A 19,362-nucleotide genomic window follows, 5' to 3' on the forward strand; every position below is an offset into this window, starting at 1 on the left:
AAAAAGCGCTGACATAATAACGCGAAGTATTCGGTCTAAATGGAGCTGTTGAAGGATATACGACGTCAGGCTGGGATGAGAAATGGGAATTACTAAAGTGTGGCAGCGATGACGTTTTCCAAACATGTCCCGGCTATTACTAGTGCGAAAAAGAATGCACGCGGTCATTTTATGTCAGTTCGAAACGTCCCGCGCATAATGAACCTGTATCGGCTCATTTTCAGCTTAGAATTTTCACGACCGCAACGTGCTTGGATGGAATGGGCCCCCTTTCAGTGGTTAATCACCAGGATTCGCCCTATAAAGGCAGAAAAACAAATATTACCGCACCGATTCACGGAACATCGGAAGTGCGGGCGCCACTTGATGCGTGAGCTGGCACAGTAAACGCAGATGGTACTGCCTTGTCCGCGGTAATTTAACGGTGTCTCTGATTACTATCGCGACAAGAAGATTGGCTTTTATATAACCGCGTATTAATTTAGTGAGCCGCCACCAGGCATCTCGAGGGAAATTGAGAGTGAAATAATGCGAAGAAGTCAACGTATCATGCTCCGAGAAACTGAAAAACCTTGAAGTAAAAATACAAAATTTCAACTGTCAATTTTTTCGTTGACAGCCTGGAGGCGAACTTTGGTCAGCGTTATGCAACCACGAATGCGTAAAGCTGACCCGTCACATTCGTGCGTTTGACGCTCAAAGTCGGATTTCTCTATAGTTCACTTCCTCGTTTCTCGCTTATCTAGTACTAAACTTTTTCCCATTGACCAAATATTGCCGATGATCCAATACGTCCCCGACGTTATCTCTTCTGTTAAAATTCCCATCAATTAAACCGTTTTCGGTGTGTTTAATTAAATTTCTCAAATCCAAATACAACGATGCAATTGTTAAGCCTTCGAAAAAACATCGAAGATAAGCCTGCGAGCTTTTAGAGTGCTAAAACGAATTCAATTTACTTTTGTTAGTTAAACTCTAGTTTCGTCATCGATGCCGCTCGCCGATGATGGGAACATGTGCTGCTGTTTCTGTAAAACTAAAACGGGCACTTAAACGTCGGTAACTTAAATTAGGAGCTGGCAGGGAGATGACAAAACCGATTTTTTTTTTTTAGTTGGTAACAGCGAAAACGGAAATGCGCATAAAAACCAAGTCCAACTGTCGACGCGTCAGCCCCATTAGAAAATGCATCCGCCATTTTGTCAAAAAAAAAAAACTCGCTTATCGTATCAATGCTGGCCTCATTGTCCCAGTGTGTGGAAGAGGAATGACATTCCTCCTAGTATATAAAAAATGTGCGGTTATAGGATCACGTCTATTTTTAACGTCTTTGTTTACTCGAAATTGTAAAACTACCATTTATCGTCTGTAAACAGCGTTTATTTGTGTCCATTCATAGGGCCTCAGATCTTTTCGGAAGCGCACAGAACTGGGTCACCGACGAAATGTCACTCTTCCCAATGCGATAGGTTATCGACGTTCAATTAATTCACAATATGATTTATCGACAATGAATTTTTATTTGTTAGATAACGCGCCGCTACTCATTTGCTGCACAAGTGTAATATCGCCTTCATTGCTATTATGACATTAAATTAATTTCGTTTCGACCACAGAGGAAACGTTATTAAAGCTCCTCAACTACTCAGTCGATACGTCTAATCAATTAACTGCCCTTTTTACATTCAATAAAGCATCCATTTAGCGGGCGCACGACGCGAAAACACATACCCTCTCCTAATGACGCTCTTATAAATGCTCAATTGACCGTGTATAACGACGCGAAACAAGGAAAACCGATTAGTACCGTGCTATACCATATCGAATCCAATCAGTGCCCATGCACCATGAGAGGCCTTTTTTCTATTAACAATAATAATAAGGCAGAAAGCTGAAAAGCGGCCGGTTGGGCGCCACATGTGCGACCCGGTCCTGCAAAAGGTCGCGGATTTAATAACTGCAGGGCCATTGAAAATGCCAAACAGGAAGCCGAGCCTCCATGTCCGCTCTATAACATCAATCTTTCGTGGGGGGGGTCGTTAAACCTATCCAGCAGAAATTCCAAAAGTCTGCAAAGCTTGACGAGAGGGCAACGAAAAACTTTAGAGGATTCACAAGTTTTATGCAACCCTCAATACATTTGCACTCATCTCGTGTTTACTAATTGTTAAAATTATCATTTACACTGCTCAAACACAGAAACACCAACATCAATATTCATAAAATCCCCGTTTAGGTCCATTAATCACGTCTACACCAGTCGGCTAAGACGCATTAACATACACCATGGATATGTTTCAATTTTATAAATCATTATAATAAGGCGCTCTCGCGAGCTCATAATGGATAAAACGAGCCCCGGTTGATTTATTCGCCAATTGTTGAAATCGCTTTATTGGCAGCATTCGCGGTACTGACTTTCGTGTTTAAGTATCAATAAATTACGGCCCAATATTGATCGTTCAAGGGTGAAGGTTACGATCAGGAATATTCAATAATCTCGCCCAGGAACTTTACAATTATTGTTGCTAATTGTACCTGAGCGAATGATTACCAAACACAATTTACCTCTTCTCGAAACTGGTATGAAATTAATGTTCCCATAAATACGTTTCATGTTAAGCTTCGTTTAAATATCAGTTTATGGCGCTTAGATAAAGTGTTATGAGAAATTAACTTAACTAACAACAATAAAAGCGATTTAGGATATATAAAGGTAAATAGATAATTTGGTGTGAAGGTTAGTTTTCGATTAAGAACTTTTATAGACGAATCGCATCTTACGCACTAAAATTAAAAGCCCCTTAAAAGCTTTTCTAACATTTGATGGCAGTAAAATAAATGCGTTTTTTTTCTCTCTCTCAAGTGTCAACTTTAACGGGAACTTTTTAATTTACTGTTAGATCGAGCGTCTTCAATCAAAGAAATGCAACTGGTTAAAAGTCGGAGATTGTTATTAATATGTATATTAAACCATTGGCTTAAAAATAGATTTGAAAGGCATGTTAATGTGGTGCAGTCAAGTTATTGAAGAGCTCCCAAAGCTTATAGGCAAAACAGATTTTCGGAAGGATTTTATTTAATCACACATAAGCGCTAAAACTTGTGTTTTTCGTAAAGACCGCTCCGCATAATACGCAACTTTTTAAATGTTTTACTCATTGATATATTTGTTTAATTTTATGCTTTTTCCATCTTTCGGCCAAAAGATTATCGTAATTTGCAGTACAGAAAATTTCCCTCCTACCCTGCTTTTATTCTTTGTGAATCGATAAACCATTGAACGGTGTATAACTTCCGTTACCGCAAATGCAATGATGCAGGTTGTCTGAACCCTATCCATATGAGAGTAAAATTTTCAACTACCAGATAGCGCCACACGAAACAAGCAATTTTGAACTCAATTATTTTACGATTTTCATTGAAGATTCAATGAAAATAAGTTAGTTTTTGTGTTTTTATGATTATGCAGGGTGCTTATTACTTACTTACAGTTAGCTTTGCTAGTGTACCTTATACTATAAATTACGCAATATACCTTATGCTTGGAACCGCAATGTTAGTTTAAGTATCATGAAAAATATGGTAAAATATAAGATTTAGCAGCTTTGTTGATTGTTTTATGGCGAGATGGTTTTCTTGCTATTAAACATTGAAAAACTCACCTCAGTTATATCTTCAATAAATCACAAACTTCGAATGTTCGGAACAAAGCGACTTTCAATTTTTTTGTTAATCTGGCGCGTTAGCCAATGAAGGGCCGTTACATTTGACGTTCAAGGATAACTAGATCTGTATTTTGGTGAGAAATATGCAACACAGATCACCTGCAGCAATAAATTTTGCATACCTGCACACCTGCATTTCGTTTTCCCCAATTGGCTTAAAAAATAATACTTAACCTAAATATTTCAACCTAAATAATATCCATACAATCCGCAGCCCCTATATTGTTAGTTATTTCAAAGCCTTCGATTTAACCCTGTTATAAAACTGGACTTTAGAATTAACAAACTTGTTCCTGACAATTTTCCGGACCGTAACCGAAACAGTTCATAACAAACCACACGTAGTTGGAATCAGGTATGTTAAACAACCCAATCCAAGTGATTAACACTTGTTCGAATGATTAATGATGGTTAAAGAAAAATGGTCGGACACGAAAGGCCCGCAAATTACGTATTTGCTCAGTTCCGATGTGTTGAGATTGAAAAGCAGTTCTAATAGAGCCATAAACCTCATTGACAAGATATCATTTTTTCATACTCGGGATTAAACGTCAGATTGGCGGATCCATAAATCCCGGTCCCAAGTGCGGGCGTAAGTCCCGGATTTACGAAAGAAGGCTTGTGGGTGTCGGGAGTGGTTTCGTATGTTTACAAACATCGGGTTGTCGTATCTCAAAAATCAATTAACTTTTGTACAACTTTATTGCCCGAACTGTTTACAACAGGGGCGACAGCCTTTCTCTTTTTAAAATTATTTCTCTGCAGCCATTCACATGAAAACAGACTGCACGCCTCTATATTATTACGCTTTAATTTAGGCAAACTTCAGATAAAGAGCGATTTAATCGCATCAAATGGTAATAATAACAATTTCGAGCACTTAAAGACCGAGAAAAATGTGAGAGCGCACTTTTGAGAACTAGGAAACGCCTGCTTTCGAAATCTGTCAGGAAGAAATTACTGGGTCGTAAATTAATAAAATCGCGCTGCTTATTGTGATAAGTTGTCTCAGAAGGAATTTTACATTTGGAATATTTCAATACTTCAAAATGAAAATGTGAAAATTACATGCGACTGAGGGCATAGAACTTTGCTGTCAAAACAACATTATTTACAGTCAAATGGCGAAGCTCTTTCAATTAAATCTTATCGGTACGGAAAATCTCAAGGAAATCCATTTTTATTCATTACAAACAGCGTTTACTACGTGATCTATGAATTAAAAATTGCGGCTCAGGAACACTCCAAAGTTATAGATTTTTTCAACACTTGCATATCGAGCTCCCTTACAATCAGAAAATGTGATAAGAGTGACACGTTGGAATGACCTTAGATGAAACAAATTATGCAACCACACATACGTATACGCCCTATTAGGACATCGTTGCCAATTTTCATTAAACGAATTTGGGAGGGCGCGCCTTGCATTTGTTTTGATGATGCAACCAATTCCCGAAACAACTGAAGTCACTTAATTCCAATTCAATCGACATTCCATCTTCGACTCTCGAACACGTCTTGGTAGCGTCTTCAGGCTCGCATATGATTTATGAATTTATTTAATAAACCCCTATTTAAATTTTCCTGCTGACCATCACAAAAGACTCCCAGAGCGCGAAAGAATGGTGTCGTCGTGTCCGGCAGGCGTATTCTATCGGTTTCGACTAAATATGTGTCAAAAGTATAAATATTATGAGATCCACGCACAAAGGCACCGTGATTTAGTTCTGAATACATTCTGTTTACCAAGGTGTCAGTTAAAAACGCGGATGAATGGCTAATTTGGGCTTTTGAGCTTAATCTAGATATTGGACAAAAAGAGAGTTTTGCCACCCCTGCACCGAATAGAAAGAAACGTATAATGGGAGCAGTAATTGTGGGCTTAAAAACCAGCTGCTGGGTGCCGATCATTCAAGCAAATAATACGTTCAACTACCTACGAGATTTTAAGAATGAAATGGCGCATAATAATTTAGTTTCAGACACCGGTAATCCTACACACCAAGGTTTGTTACACTTTTAAATTGTTTGACCTAATCCGGACAGGTGTGAAATTGCTTAGGACGGAGGTCTTCGCGATGGCAAGTTTGCTGGCGTCAACCCAAACTTACCTCAGGAAAATAATTCCAAAAAGCATTTTTTCTTCCAAAATTTTGAAATCCACCACTTTCTTCAAGTCAAATCACTGAAACGCGCACTTTTTCGATACATCTTCAAGATGTCCCTTAGTGATAAAAACTCCCTAAGGTTGCGACCAACGGTTCATCATTACCCTTAGTGTTGCAGTCGCCTATGTCACCTAATTCTATCATTGCCGATCTAATTATTGGCTAATTGTACAAGAAACATTGTCCTGTGAAACCGAACTAAACGCGCTTTTTCCCAGTTTGTATTTCGTATTAGCGCCACGAGGAGCGGCAAACGACTAAGCGCGCCTATAGGCAGTCGATTTACCCACGAGGCGCACTGGCCCAATAGAAAAATTTGGCCCAGTGTGTAGATGAAGCTCGGATTCAATTATTTGACTATTTTCGATAAATCTTCAGCAAACAATCCAACAAGATGAATTTGGTGGGAAATTTCGGGATCTTGTCACATTTTAAGTGTCTTCAGCCTTTAAAAGCCACTTGATCTTAGGCCAAATATGGGGGACAAGTTGCACCTTAGATCGAGAGGAATGTAAAATTTCAGCGTGTGGAACACAAAACTAACGCATGTAATATATAAGGCAACTTAAGACTTAACGATGATTGATCGCATGGAGATTCAAAGTGCCTTATTTGAATGGTAAATGTAACTTTTTTTCGAATGTCTGACCTATATATTTTCTATATAAATTTATATGGACATCTGTGAGTTCGTTTCAGTAAATTTCCATTGAATGATTACTTCCAGTGTCTAAAAACACAATTAAAAACATTTAGAAATAATTTTCTACGTCTTTCGTTCACCATATTATCAAGAGCTTGAATAAAATGCGCCATCATTGAGGAATTCTGCCTTTTAAATATACATCATATCAAATAAGTCGATTCAATTAATTAGGCTATCAATTGAATTTGTTCAGATTAGTTGGTGAGTTGAAGATTAACTTTCCCAATCTGAATTTCACTCGAACCTTTAGAGCTCTAAATTTTGGTGAGTCAAAAATAAATCCAATTTTCCGAATTTTCAGACGTTGTCTGGATAAATTTTAAAACTCTGACCATGGTTTAAAATTATACTCCAATCGGTTACTAATAAAACAATATCTATATTACCCTCTTTTATAATGAGAACAAAATATATCACTCCAACTTTTCCACAAACTGGCCCACTAACAAATTATTCTTATTAGTACAAGTCACTGGCTGCAACTTGCCCAAATGCACCTTGTATCCGCACTCTTCCGCAAACAGTCTCCTATCACTATCGATAACATCCATGCAAAAGTAGCCCTGCTCAGTCTTAACATTTTCTTGCTGGTGTGTCTGATCAGCAGCATGCGCTAAGTTAAAGTAATTATCTTCTTTACTAAGAAAACACTTTTTAAAGCTACGACTTTTTGGATATGACATTTCATGGCTATTTTTAATGCCTCCATAGCAACAGGGACAACAAATAAAATCTGCCTTGTTTTTGATGCACTGTTGGATTACCAGGTCTGTGGCTAAGCCACAAGCATGCAACGACATGCCCAAATTAAAATCCCCAGTGAAGTAGTCCAGATTTGACTGCACCATTATGACGTTGGTGAGTTTAAGCTGAGAAATGGTGTTTCTGGCTCTGGCCAAAGATCTTTCTTTGTTTTCCACCAGAATAACTTGACATTGGGGCAACACCAATGCAATGAGTATTCCCATATGCCCGCTACCGCTGCAAAAATCAACTATTCGGTAGTGTTTCTCTCCCACAACCTCTAAGGCAGCTTTAATTAAATTCTCCAATTGCTTGCACTTTCTGTCTGCTCTAGAAGCAGGTAACGCCCCTCCATGAGGGTTTGCCGGCAACGGAATAGCATCCCAATTAAATGAATTATTATTAAAACCTATAGGATTTAAACTATTTACAATACACCCCATAAGGGGCTTAAGTAGGTTTAAGGCAGACTCGATTTTATATTGTTTAGTGTGGTGTTTGGCAGAAACCATGTGAACTGGATCTGCCTTATAGAGGCTTACATTACTGACTTTAGGGATAATTATTGTTTTATTGAATAATTTATTAAAGTTTAGATGAAATTTGGGTAAGACATATTGGTGCCTCACTCGGTTGAACCACTCTACAGTTAGGGGCAAATATGCTTTAACTGACAAGGTATTGTACTCGAAGTATTGGAAAATTATAGTGAAACAGGGATACAAAATTAAATCTGCCAATGTGATATATGGGCCTTCAGCATAATCATGAGGCACCTCAAGCTCATGGTGGGAAGCTGAGCTTTTAATGCCTTGGTCATTTTTATTGTTTCTCGCCAACTTGTAGATGTTATGCATTCGTACAGGCTGGCTTAAGTGACTTTCATATCTCAATATATCTTCAGGCATGTGAAATATATTCTGTTTAAAAGTTAAAATATTGCTCACCATAAGGATGATATCAATTTCACAAAACTTAGTCCATATTGACGTCTCTGCACATGCAACTAAGCAGGCCTCACGAAAACCCAATAATTTCTTTACATCCTCTTTATCACTAAGTCTGCAAATTTGCCTAGAAACTGAGCAGAGGCCTGAGATTATGTAGTTATCATCTAACAAAATTATTGGCCAAACACTTAAGTTGCTTAGTACAGGGGGTTCAGATAAAACCTCAAAATCTGTACCTTCAAAACTAACCTCAATAAAGCAGTCTTTATTCAATCTTGTAATGTCAACATTCAATTTCAATTTATCTTTCTCTGCAAGTTCATATATACTAATCACCACAAAAGTCTTAATGTCCACAAAATACTTCCCCCCCTGAAGGCACACCTTTATAAATAAAGTATTCATCTTAGACGCAATTAGCTAGTTGTCTTTGTACCCGCTGCACCATTCTTTTATTCAACACTTTCTTCCTGGCACTAACACACACAGTAGAAACCAAACTCAAGACTAACATAAATCCCTCAAATCTCCAAAACTCCCTTTCATCATAGTAAGCAGCCCTGTCGCAGCTCCGAGTCACCACATCTCCATTGGCACATTTTAACACCTCTTTGTACTGAGTGTGTACACAGACCCCCAAAGTTTTACTGTGTAGCTCGAAGGCGGAACAAGGCTCGCAGTCTTTGATCACCTCAAAGGATTCCTTTTCGAAGCAAGTGGAGTTTTGTTCGACCACAAAAGTGCTCTTTTTGAGATTGCCTTTGCGGTTGTTGTCAGTCCAGTGGGACTCTAGGATTAGGACTACGACTGTTAGGCTAAAATTGCGTTTGTGGCGATTTTTAAGAAGCCGAGTGGGAGGCCTATTACACTTACATTCCCAAGACGGTAATTCCTAAGAGCATGCGTTTTTTGGGGCACGATTCGATCATTTTTGGGGAACAAATTGGGGAACATGAATGAAATAACGAAAATGCACCAATGTTAAAATAGCAACGTTCTTCGCAGCATCGTTTTTCCGAGGAAAACCGATTGACCAGCGGTGCCGGATTAATTTCTAAGAGAAGGGCATTAAGCTAGTTGGTGTGAAGTAATTAAATGTAAACACGCGTAGAGTGCATCTAGACAAATACCTGGCGTTGATAGATTAATGCCCCAATTTGACGCTACTCTCCATTTTCATTACGAACATATAACGACTGACAGAAAAAATAAAATAAAAGAAAATGCCGACTATGTATGTAGATAACTTGTTTTATTTGGATAATTTTGTTACTCTCAAGCAAAAATTGATTCGACGCCGCTGGATGATCAAACGGGTTCGTAAAAGATCGTAAAAAAAAACCACATTAGATGGTGAATCGTAAACGTAGGACGCTGATTAAGCAATTACGTATGACCATCGAACATCTGACTAACACATGAATTAATTCCAGACATACTTCTGATAATTCAACAAATATTTCAGTTTTTTGTGTGGGATCACCTTTTGTTATCGTCTTTTATCGATGTTATTTTAGTCGTTTTCTTATGATAAGATTTTTAATCAAAATTTCATATTTTAAATTGATTTTTGTCTAATTATAATAATTACATATTATTATATTCATTCATCAACCCCAGTGTAAAGGTCTTTTTGATCCCCTCTAATCCATATTTCTTTCTCCAAGAACTAGGTTTGTGTGGTTCCCCCCCAAACAAGATTACTACGAAATTGCAAAGTCTATTATGTGGTCCAGTCTTGATGTAAACATCTGAACCTAATAGAAAATGGATATTTTGGATGAAAAAGATTTGGATGGGATGTCTGTAAGTTCAATTAATTAGGTGCATGGAGTTTCCCCCCTTCCAAATTTTCCAGAACACTTGAAGATCTCACAACCAGCACTATATTCCATAAACCTCCTTTCAATTTTAATTGATTCATTTCAAAGATTGCAAACACATACTAGCCGATATCCTTTCCATTCTTTTTCCTTGTTAATTTACCTTCTTGACTTTCTTATCATTACCTAACATAGGAAAAAATTATGCATGTTCACATAAGGACCTTTCTTTTTTAACTGCCACTTATCATTGTGAATTTTTGTATTTCAGTATGAAGAATTGCTGCAAATCCATATAGGAGTCCATCATCCATTGGAGGACAGCGATGATTCTGAAGAAGACAACTTTTATGAGAAAGCTCCAATATTTGACTTGCAGCAAATAAAAGCCACTGCAATAAATGCTAAAGATTTACATTCTGGGGAAAAAAGTCCCGTGAAAAGTGTTGAAGGATGTTTGGTGCCCAAAAATGCTGATATTTTGCAAATTGCCAAAAATTTAAGTAAATTAATGAGTCCTAGTTATTGTAGTGTTTGTTTGAAACATGCTGCCAAAAGAAATATGCATTATCAATCTAAAAACCATTTTACAAATATAATATTATGGATTGAATCTAGAACTAAGGTATGTATTGCAATGTAGGGTGTGCTTTAAATACCCTATAAGTTTCTTTTATGTTTTAATTATCACATTTGTAGACCAAGGATCCAAATGTAACTAAGAAAATATTTTGTTTTCCCTGCAATTTATCCCTTGTTCACGAAAATGAGGAGCACTACTCGACAAAAAAACACTTAAAGAAAGTTCTTTACTATTCATATTTCTTCTGGATATTGTTTAGTATTTTTTAGGAATGAAAAAACATTCTGTACTATATGCTTTCAAATTGTTACACAATCGATGACGGACCACATTTATTATCATCAAATGAATAATGCACAGAGTGAGGACATAAAAAGTATTACTGGGAACTATTTATCATGCAATAGGGAAGTGGTGATCAAAGAGCTTAAGGCTAAGTTTACACCAACAATTTGTCACCTTTGTAAAGTGCATTTGCGCACATCTTTGAAACACTATAAAACAAAAAGGCACCTCCAAAGTATGAGAACCTGGATTGAAGAGAATTCATATAGGATTGGAATGAATACAACAAATGATCAGAATTCCTTTTTCTGTGAGGCTTGCAGTGAACTTTTTGTATATGCAAATTTGGCAAAGCAACATTTTAAGACAATAGTGCATCTAAAGTAAGTTTTGTGATTTTTTTCATTCTGCAAATGGTCAAGGAAGATCTTAGATTAATGTAAATAATGTATGTGCTAAATGTGTTGTATGCAAAATGATAAAATATATGGCCCATAACAACTGTATCTTGAGACCTGAATTACAAATTAATTAATTAACATAGATTTTGATTATCAGGAGTTCAACACTTGGAAATGTTACCTAAAATCATAATGAAGTGTACAATTATATAGAAAAACAGCTGGTGGTTGATTATGATGTTATATCATATGAGTGTGCCTGAATATTTATTGCTAGTAAATTTATTCTATTTTTGTTACATTGTCACACAATTTGTGTAAAAAAGTTTTTTAATTTTTCATTCAGGAAGATAAGAAAAATAGTTTTAAATAACCGTTTAACACTTGGTACATTTTCCAAATATGTATATAATTGTTAAGGCTCATATTTACTTGTAAGCTAATGAAAAATATTATGTAAATAGGCAACAACCACCAACAAATATGTTGTGTGTAATGTTTTTCATATCAAGTTATGAGAGTGAAGAAAAAGTTATATTATTAATTATTGCCCTCGTTTTGTAACTGTACACAACATAAACTAAATCTGGATTACCATATCAATTCTAGGATTTTTGATTTGCAGACTCCTTTAAGTATATTATTGATGTAGGACAATAATTTAATTTGCTAAGCATTTGATATATTAGAGAGTTTCATTTACCACATTGGGTATGAAAAAATATATTTAATGCCTACACCAACAATGATAAGTTAAGTCACTCATTTTCCTTATGTTATTTCAGAAATCTTTCTACATTCTGTAGTGGCTGCAGTAGATATTTGGAAACTAGGCAAGCTTTAAGAGACCACTATAGAGAAAAGCATAACATTGATATATCAGAACCAAAAGGTATGTAATGTAAATATAATGGTAATAAGATCATCTTAAATTTTCTTCTCAATTTCTTTAAGCTACCGGACAAAATCTGGAGGAATTGACAAAACTAAATATGTGTCAATTGTGCAACATAGTTTTTAATGAGTCCACTGCTGCTCAAAAACATTACCAGACATCTTCAATACATGCGATGAGGGTATTCGATTTTCTGGAGTTGAATAACGCTGCGTTTCGTGGTAACTCTATCGGTGATCTTAGTTTCTGCTTGGAAAATGGCACTTCCAGCAAATTTAATAATGATTCAACTGAAGCATTGAAAGATAATAGCAGTAATGAGTGTAAACCTACCCCCAAAACACCTGGCGTTTGCTCAACTGAAACATTTGAAGATAATACCATCAGTGAGTCTGAACATTCTCGTAGCGAACCTGACGTTCGTTCTACTGAAAAATTTCAATATGATAATAAGAAATCCGAATATTCTCACACAGAACCTGACCTTCATGTAACCAGAGAATCTGAGGCTAATGACAATAATAAGTTTGAACATTTGGATTCTATATTGAAGGAGCAAATTGTGCATGAAATCGCCCTTGTGATGGATAAGACTTATTACTCCAGGAGTATTTCTTTGGAAGTGGTTTTAGAAGGTTTAAAAACTTTGAATCGACAAGTTGCCGGCATTATTGAAAATAACAAAATTCTCCGACGTATTGAAGAATCATCCAAAACACCTAACATAAATTCATTTAAAGTAAATCACCAATTAACAGAAGTCCTCGACAAATATAAATTTTCTTCTTCATCAAAAACTAAATCCCCTATTGATAGTGCAAATAAAGATTACACGAAATTAAAACTTGCCATAGAAGTCACAAGAATGAAGGCAACTCTTGAGACGTTTTCCGTGGAGCTTGCGTTAAGATTTGCGTATCGTCTGAGAACTTTGATAATGAATATCGAGAAAAATAAGTTTGATATCGAATCCATATTTTCTTTGCCTGAAGCTGTAACGGTTCATATTCCAAGTGTCGCTTTGAATTTGCTAAAAATTGAGTTGGAAGTGTTGGAACGCAGGCTGTTAAAATCTAAAAGAATTTCAATGGAGTTGGCTTTGGAGATTGTCACGCAGTTCAATGTGAGATTGGAGATGGAAGCTGAAACAATGAAGAATGAGATTAAACCTTTCGTAGACGAGCATAACGATTTTTTCAGAAACATCGAAGAGAACGTTGCTTGTGCGATACCGACTTTAAAAACCCTCAGTGATGATTCTGTTAATGCGAAAGAATCGCATAAAGATGAACCCATCGATATTAACCAAGACTCTGCGAAGTTACAGCTACGCAAGGAAATTACTAAAATGAAGATAATTTTAAGCAAAAACTGGCCATTTCTTATTGCAGACGCGCTGAAATACGTGCGAGGTTTAAAAGCTTTAATTAAAAAAATCGAAGAACACGGAAATATGCTTGATAAAGTGGATATAGGGGTGGTGTTTTTATCTACTGAGGCTGAAATTGAGAATACCGCAGGGGACCTGGTTCTCCAAAGGGAATTGGCTGGCTTGGAGTGGAGGCTGACTGTAGGGAGGCGGAAATTTGGGGTGGAGTTGGCTTTAGATATTGTTAAACAATTCAGTGCTGGATTGGAGAAATTGAAGGAAGTCCAAAAAGGGAATAATGACGAAGAGAACTCTAAACATGATGATTTTAGCAACAATGACGAAATTGTTTTAAAATGATTGTTTAATTAAGGAATTATTTTAGTTTGAATGGGAATTAAGATTAGTATTTGTTAAAAATATGTTGTCTGTTAAATGTGAAAAAAATGGTGTGATTCGACGATATGTTATCGATTTAAATAATGAATAACAATTTTGAAATTTTGTGAGGAATTGGAAATTATTCGGTACAGTATTTAACTTAAAATTTAATATACACGGCTCTTATATTGTTGGTCGCCACTTACGTCGTAGTTAGTAAAGTTAAACGGGGAATGGAGGGAATACCGATATAATTTACGTTTTTATTTTCTCTTTGTGCGCCGGTCCAAAGGAAGTCAAAATATTGACTTCTCGAATTGTCACTGTATTTAACACACCAATGTTCGGTCTGTCAATGATTATTTGTAGAAAATGTAATGAATGGTAATTTAAATGTTGTAAAATAAAAATTAAATTTGAATTCTTTTGATATCGATGATCTAATGATTGATAGTGATCATCAGGATTATCACTTTAATCTTAAGCTCACGTTAGATTTTTTTAAAGCTGACGTAATAATTTGATCTGTCAAGCCACAATTAGCACTGTACACAATTTTAACAATCGTATAAATAGTTTGGTCAGTTATATTGAGGTAAGTGTCTACTGTATTTTACAGGGGTTTTACCGGCTTCCTTAGCAGATGTATGACACAACTTTACATCTATAATTTTCGGGCAAAATTACTGCTACAATCTCATCGAAATCTACGTGTGATTCGTTTCATTCCTATTTAATTCTTACCCCACATTTAACTCCCCCTTTTCTTCAATTATTACCCTTGATACTCAAATATTTTTATCTATTCTACTTCAATAGCGCCATATGGACACCATGGAGGTAGATTCGGACTTTAAATCTGAGTTCTACAACCTTGAGGGTATACATTTTACTGAACGGAAAAAGAACTTCAGCAAACTGTTACATGCAACAGACCCAAAAAGCCTTGCCCAACATTTAGATATCCAACCAAGGAACTACCTTGAAAGAGTGTTCTATGTGGATATGTTGATTTATGCCAGGCAGACCGAGAAACTTTTAGAAATCCTTCAAGAAGGTAAAAATGCTAATTGAAACACTTTTTGTCACACTTGGATTTTGCTGTATAAAATTAAAGAAATACCTATGAAGTCATCATTGAATCTCTGTTTTTGTTCTGAGCCACTCTTTATTTAAAATACATTCTGTGGGTAATATGAGCAATTGCAGGTAACGGTGCTTTGACAAGCCGTATCCTAAAGCAAAAATGGTTCTTCGAAGAGGCATTTCAAAATTTCAGTGATAACCAACTAGTCAATGAGTTCATACCAAACCTTTCTTATTCGCTAAGAATGAAAGTCTTAAAAAAACTTTCTTTGGCATTAAGTGAAAACCGCATGGATGTGATTTTTGATCTTCTCCTGCAGAGGTATTAAACCACATGGTAACAATGACAATCAAAGATAAATAAAAATTTCAGATATGGTCTCTTCATAGCTCAACAATTCCTATTTAGCTGCTCCCCTGCTAAAATAATCAGCATTCTTCAAAAAAATCCCATAACTCTGAGCGTGGAGCAATTAAAACGAATTTTGGCAAAAGACAGTAGTATAGTGAAGATTTATTTGGAAGAGTATGAGAAAAACACTGGTAAAAAGTACCAAAATAAAGGTTTCCTCAACTATTTACCCAAGAATTATCCAAATTTATACTTTGATTTTGCCCATTATCTTCGTGATGAGGTGAAAATAGGCCGGCAAACTACTAAAGTTGTTCTGAAGTTGAACCAAGATGAAGTTTTAAAGGATGTTAGTAAAATTGCTAACAACTTTAACATTTCAACCATCACCAGAGACGTCAGAGACTTTGATACTCAGTACCTGCATAACCTCTTTCCCCAGAAAATCAGTACTTTAAACTGCTTTTATTCTCCTCATGAACTGCAGATATACCTCAGTAAATACCCACAAAAGAAACGTTGGTCAGTATTTACTAGTGCCTTTAATAAAGCATACAAAGACGATGTTTTAAACCACTTAAAATATCTGCCTGAAAATTTTGTGCCCATGTTTCCTGAAGAGGTAAAATTGAAATGGGTGGAACTTATGTATGCAGAAAACCCTGAATATCAATACATTAAATACATGCCATTTGTTAAGGCCTTTCCTCTGGTTAAAGACATAGTAAATGTAACCTCCAGCTCTTATGATAGATGCTTTTTATTGGAAGGATTAATTGAATTGTGTCATAAGAACAAAAACTATAAATATTACGAAGAAGTCTTAAAATATATTTGCGTCAGACACCGCAATGAAGATATGTATACCCGCAACCAGCTGTTATTAGCTATAAAGAGAAACATGGACCCTGAGCTGGTAACTGAGGGCTTTTGGAAGCACATAATGGATTTGGTAGAGCTTTCCAAGGTGAAAGGAGAGAAGCTCAATATCAATATTAGAGTTGGCTATATAATTTTTTTACTTAAAAAACGTTTACCAGCAGATGAAGCTGTGCTACAATTTATCAAAGACCATGTAACTATGCAGCTAAATCGTGGAAATTATCTGAATGATATCGTTGAGAAAGACCCTGATATTATGCAACAAGTGGTTCTCCTGTTGGATAAACATGCTTGCAGTGTTGAAAATTTGAAAAATCGAAAGAAGTTCCTTATAGAGCTTTTGAAGGAATTTATAAAGTTCAATTTGAAACATGAAGAACATTGGGTGGATCTAAATGAATGTGGTAACACTTCAGAAGTTGTTCAAGATATTTTGTCTAAGGAGAAATTTGATGCTGAAGATGCCAATTGCGTGAAGTTCTACATTCTTTATAATTACAGTAAGGGATCTCAGAAACCGTTTGTGGTAAGTTTTTACTGCCTTTATACTTTTTTCACTAGTTATCAAGAATAATGACTGAAAATTGAACAATTCTTCATATATTGGCTTTAGCAAAAAAACTTGTTTGAAGTAGGTTTTAACACAAATCCCAGGTGCGTCAGTTTCTTCAACTTTCAAAATTATTTATAAATATTTTTAATATTGTTTTCTATATGTAGTGAGGAAGGCTCACCTACCATAAATTAAAAAAAATGTTTGTCCATTTTTGTTTCAGGTGTGCAGCGACACCCAACTTTTAAATATTATAAAAACCATATGCGCCAGCCTTCCCAATGGTTCCATCATTCTTTTCCATTCGCTATTTGAAGCAATAAAAAAACCGAGAAGCACGAACTTTCAGAAAACTCTATTGGAATTTGTTTTCACGGACTATATAGACAATTACTCCACAAAGCTGAACATTCAAATGGGCCCGCTTGTGTCCTATATAACCAAAGAGGAACCTCATTTGCTTATTCAATATTATGACCACATTTTGCAGCACGAGGAAAAATACTCGGTGTTGAATTATTCCGTTATCAAACTCTACAGCCATTTGTCTCTGGACCAAAAACTAGTTGCAAGGATGAGACCTTTAGTGTTGCCTCAAAGCACCAGTGAAAACAAAAGTTTGCTGATTGAGAAGTTAACACAAGTAATGCCAGTTGATGAGTACTTAAACTTAATATCCGGTTACGTTCCTGATAAACCGAAGCTGGATTTGACAGACGAAGTCCAGAAAACTTTATATGAAACCCAGTGTAATGTCGCTAAAGCTCTTAGAAAGATCCCCGAAAAGAACAAATTGATTCCACTTTTGGATCATTTTTGTCAAGGCGATTACTTGCAGACGAGCCTGCCGATGCTTTACAATGTGCTGTATTGTACCAGCGAAATAAATGCCTTAAAAGTGCTCAAATCCTTAGTCGATAAAGCAGTGTCTGTCAGGAAACATGTTGCTTATTTAGCGCTTGAACTACAGTCCCAACAAACCGCCTTGCAGTTGTTTCAGATTTTAGTTGATAAAGAACAGAATGTTTCTGCTAAAAAATATTTATTCCAAGGAGTTTTAAAATACTTTCTTAAAAATCCTTCAGAGAATCTTTTGAATCTAGTGTTGCGCTACTTAAAGTTTGTGGATAAGAACGATAAGAATATATTCAACGACCTAGTAAACGCTATTGACAAGGTGCAAAATAAATTTAAGCCCACATTTGTAGAACATTATTGGAGATTTTTGGATGGAATAGAAGGAGAAGGATTCAATGTTACTTCAATCAAGTCAAACATACTTGAATCCGTAGAAAACTACGACGATTCGTTCTACTTGAAACTTGATCACGAGTTTTGTCGTGAGATAATTCAACGCTACCACTTCTCCGCAGATCATAATTTGATAAATACTAGAGCTTTATACACCTTTGTTACCAAGTACTTATTAATCCATAATGAGGAGCTGCATTTTAACGAAGTTTTTCTGCAAATCAAAACCTTCAAAACTGCCAATTGGGACACGAACGAGAAGACTCTGCTAGAGCCTTTCTTTACGTTTTTTAAATGTGCCTATAGTGCCTGCGTTAAAAGCGACATATCCTTTTTGAATCGATTTAAAACTCACTGGGAACAAACCTTCACCCACGAAGAAAGCTTTATTGAGTACGTGCTTTTGCGGCTGATGGAGCACTACAAGCATAAGCCAACGATAGCTGCTTTTTCCAAGGAAACAAGTAAAACGTTCCAAGAATTAGTCTCAGAATATGGTCCTTTTATACAGGACTTGCTTTTTAAGGCTCTGGAGAGCTTCGCAGATAATGCGCGTACATTAGAAAATTACGCTTATTCCCAGGTTAATGTGGCTTTGGAGTTGCTAAGGGCGGATGTCACAGAACTAAACTGTTATATTGCGATCAAGTTGATTCAGGATTATTTATCGCGTAAGGACCATAGCAAAATTAAGGATATTGTTGATGTTTTGAAGGCAGCTAAATGGTTTTCGGTGAAGGTTTATTGCAATGAGCTGCTTAAAAAGTAAAGGAAATAGAGGAATTAGAATTAAAGTAAATTAGTATTATTGTTTTTTTGTTGAATATATTATATTAATTTTGATATCTTGTTACTAAGAAATATAATATAATTAACTAATATTGAATATTGAAAATGTGTTTGAAGGTATTTTCCCCTTGATATCACATGCAGAAGATAATGTATCTAGATGTGATAAGACTGTAATAACAATTAAATAATTTCTACAGTGGACCAAATTTGGAACAGTAGAAGACGATTAGGAAGAAAGACGTATTACACAAGTTTATTATTATTTTTTTAATTTAGTCATATTGCAAGGCATTCATTCCCATAACTATTATAAAATTATCGACAAATATAAGATAAGGAATTAGACAAAGATAAATTTACATGGAAACTTGTGTGTAAAAGAGAGATGAATAGATCGTTTCTGATTTCAGGTA

General features: G+C 35.9%; 5 protein-coding genes across 7 annotated transcripts in view; 2 read left to right on the plus strand and 3 right to left on the minus strand.

Annotated features, from left to right (window-relative positions):
- The window catches only part of loh (lonely heart), a 51,645-nt gene extending 45,487 nt beyond the window's left edge, over positions 1-6,158 (minus strand). Inside the window, exon 1 of one of the 2 annotated variants that reach the window (XM_066283141.1) lies at positions 5,840-6,158. In XM_066283141.1, coding sequence (XP_066139238.1) covers positions 5,840-5,865 — 26 coding nt within the window. In that variant the 5' untranslated portion in view covers positions 5,866-6,158. Of the gene's footprint in view, positions 1-3,665; positions 3,685-5,839 lie in introns of those variants that run through there. The other variant, XM_066283146.1, reaches the window with a different exon arrangement.
- An 803-nt stretch (positions 6,159-6,961) lies between these two features.
- LOC136343899 (glutathione S-transferase C-terminal domain-containing protein homolog) lies at positions 6,962-8,701 on the minus strand. Its single transcript, XM_066290903.1, has one exon. The coding sequence runs from the start codon at positions 8,699-8,701 to the stop codon at positions 7,016-7,018; it is 1,686 nt and encodes a 561-aa protein (XP_066147000.1). The 3' UTR covers positions 6,962-7,015.
- On the minus strand, positions 8,542-9,316 carry JTBR (jumping translocation breakpoint protein JTBR). The gene is made up of 2 exons (XM_066290915.1): positions 9,170-9,316; positions 8,542-9,111 (listed from the first exon to the last, which is right to left on the minus strand). Exons 1-2 carry the CDS (start codon positions 9,223-9,225, stop codon positions 8,703-8,705), a joined length of 465 nt encoding a protein of 154 aa, XP_066147012.1. The 5' UTR covers positions 9,226-9,316; the 3' UTR covers positions 8,542-8,702.
- A 382-nt stretch (positions 9,317-9,698) lies between these two features.
- Positions 9,699-14,158, plus strand: LOC136343891 (uncharacterized). The gene is made up of 6 exons (XM_066290889.1): positions 9,699-10,102; positions 10,391-10,744; positions 10,819-10,919; positions 10,972-11,370; positions 12,174-12,280; positions 12,343-14,158. Exons 1-6 carry the CDS (start codon positions 10,064-10,066, stop codon positions 14,010-14,012), a joined length of 2,670 nt encoding a protein of 889 aa, XP_066146986.1. The 5' UTR covers positions 9,699-10,063; the 3' UTR covers positions 14,013-14,158.
- A 252-nt stretch (positions 14,159-14,410) lies between these two features.
- On the plus strand, positions 14,411-19,052 carry LOC136343882 (uncharacterized). 2 transcript variants are annotated; one of them, XM_066290869.1, is made up of 5 exons: positions 14,411-14,628; positions 14,853-15,090; positions 15,243-15,441; positions 15,493-16,879; positions 17,130-19,052. In XM_066290869.1, the coding sequence occupies exons 2-5, from the start codon at positions 14,859-14,861 to the stop codon at positions 18,924-18,926; spliced, it is 3,615 nt and encodes a 1,204-aa protein (XP_066146966.1). In that variant the 5' UTR covers positions 14,411-14,628; positions 14,853-14,858; the 3' UTR covers positions 18,927-19,052. The 2 variants fall into 2 exon arrangements, with proteins under 2 accessions (XP_066146966.1, XP_066146975.1); XM_066290878.1 differs by lacking the exon at positions 14,411-14,628 and having other exon boundaries at positions 14,654-15,090.
- The last annotated feature ends 310 nt before the right edge of the window (positions 19,053-19,362 follow it).

Source organism: Euwallacea fornicatus, chromosome 1, assembly GCF_040115645.1.
Source record: "Euwallacea fornicatus isolate EFF26 chromosome 1, ASM4011564v1, whole genome shotgun sequence".
Classification (NCBI taxonomy): domain Eukaryota; kingdom Metazoa; phylum Arthropoda; class Insecta; order Coleoptera; family Curculionidae; genus Euwallacea; species Euwallacea fornicatus.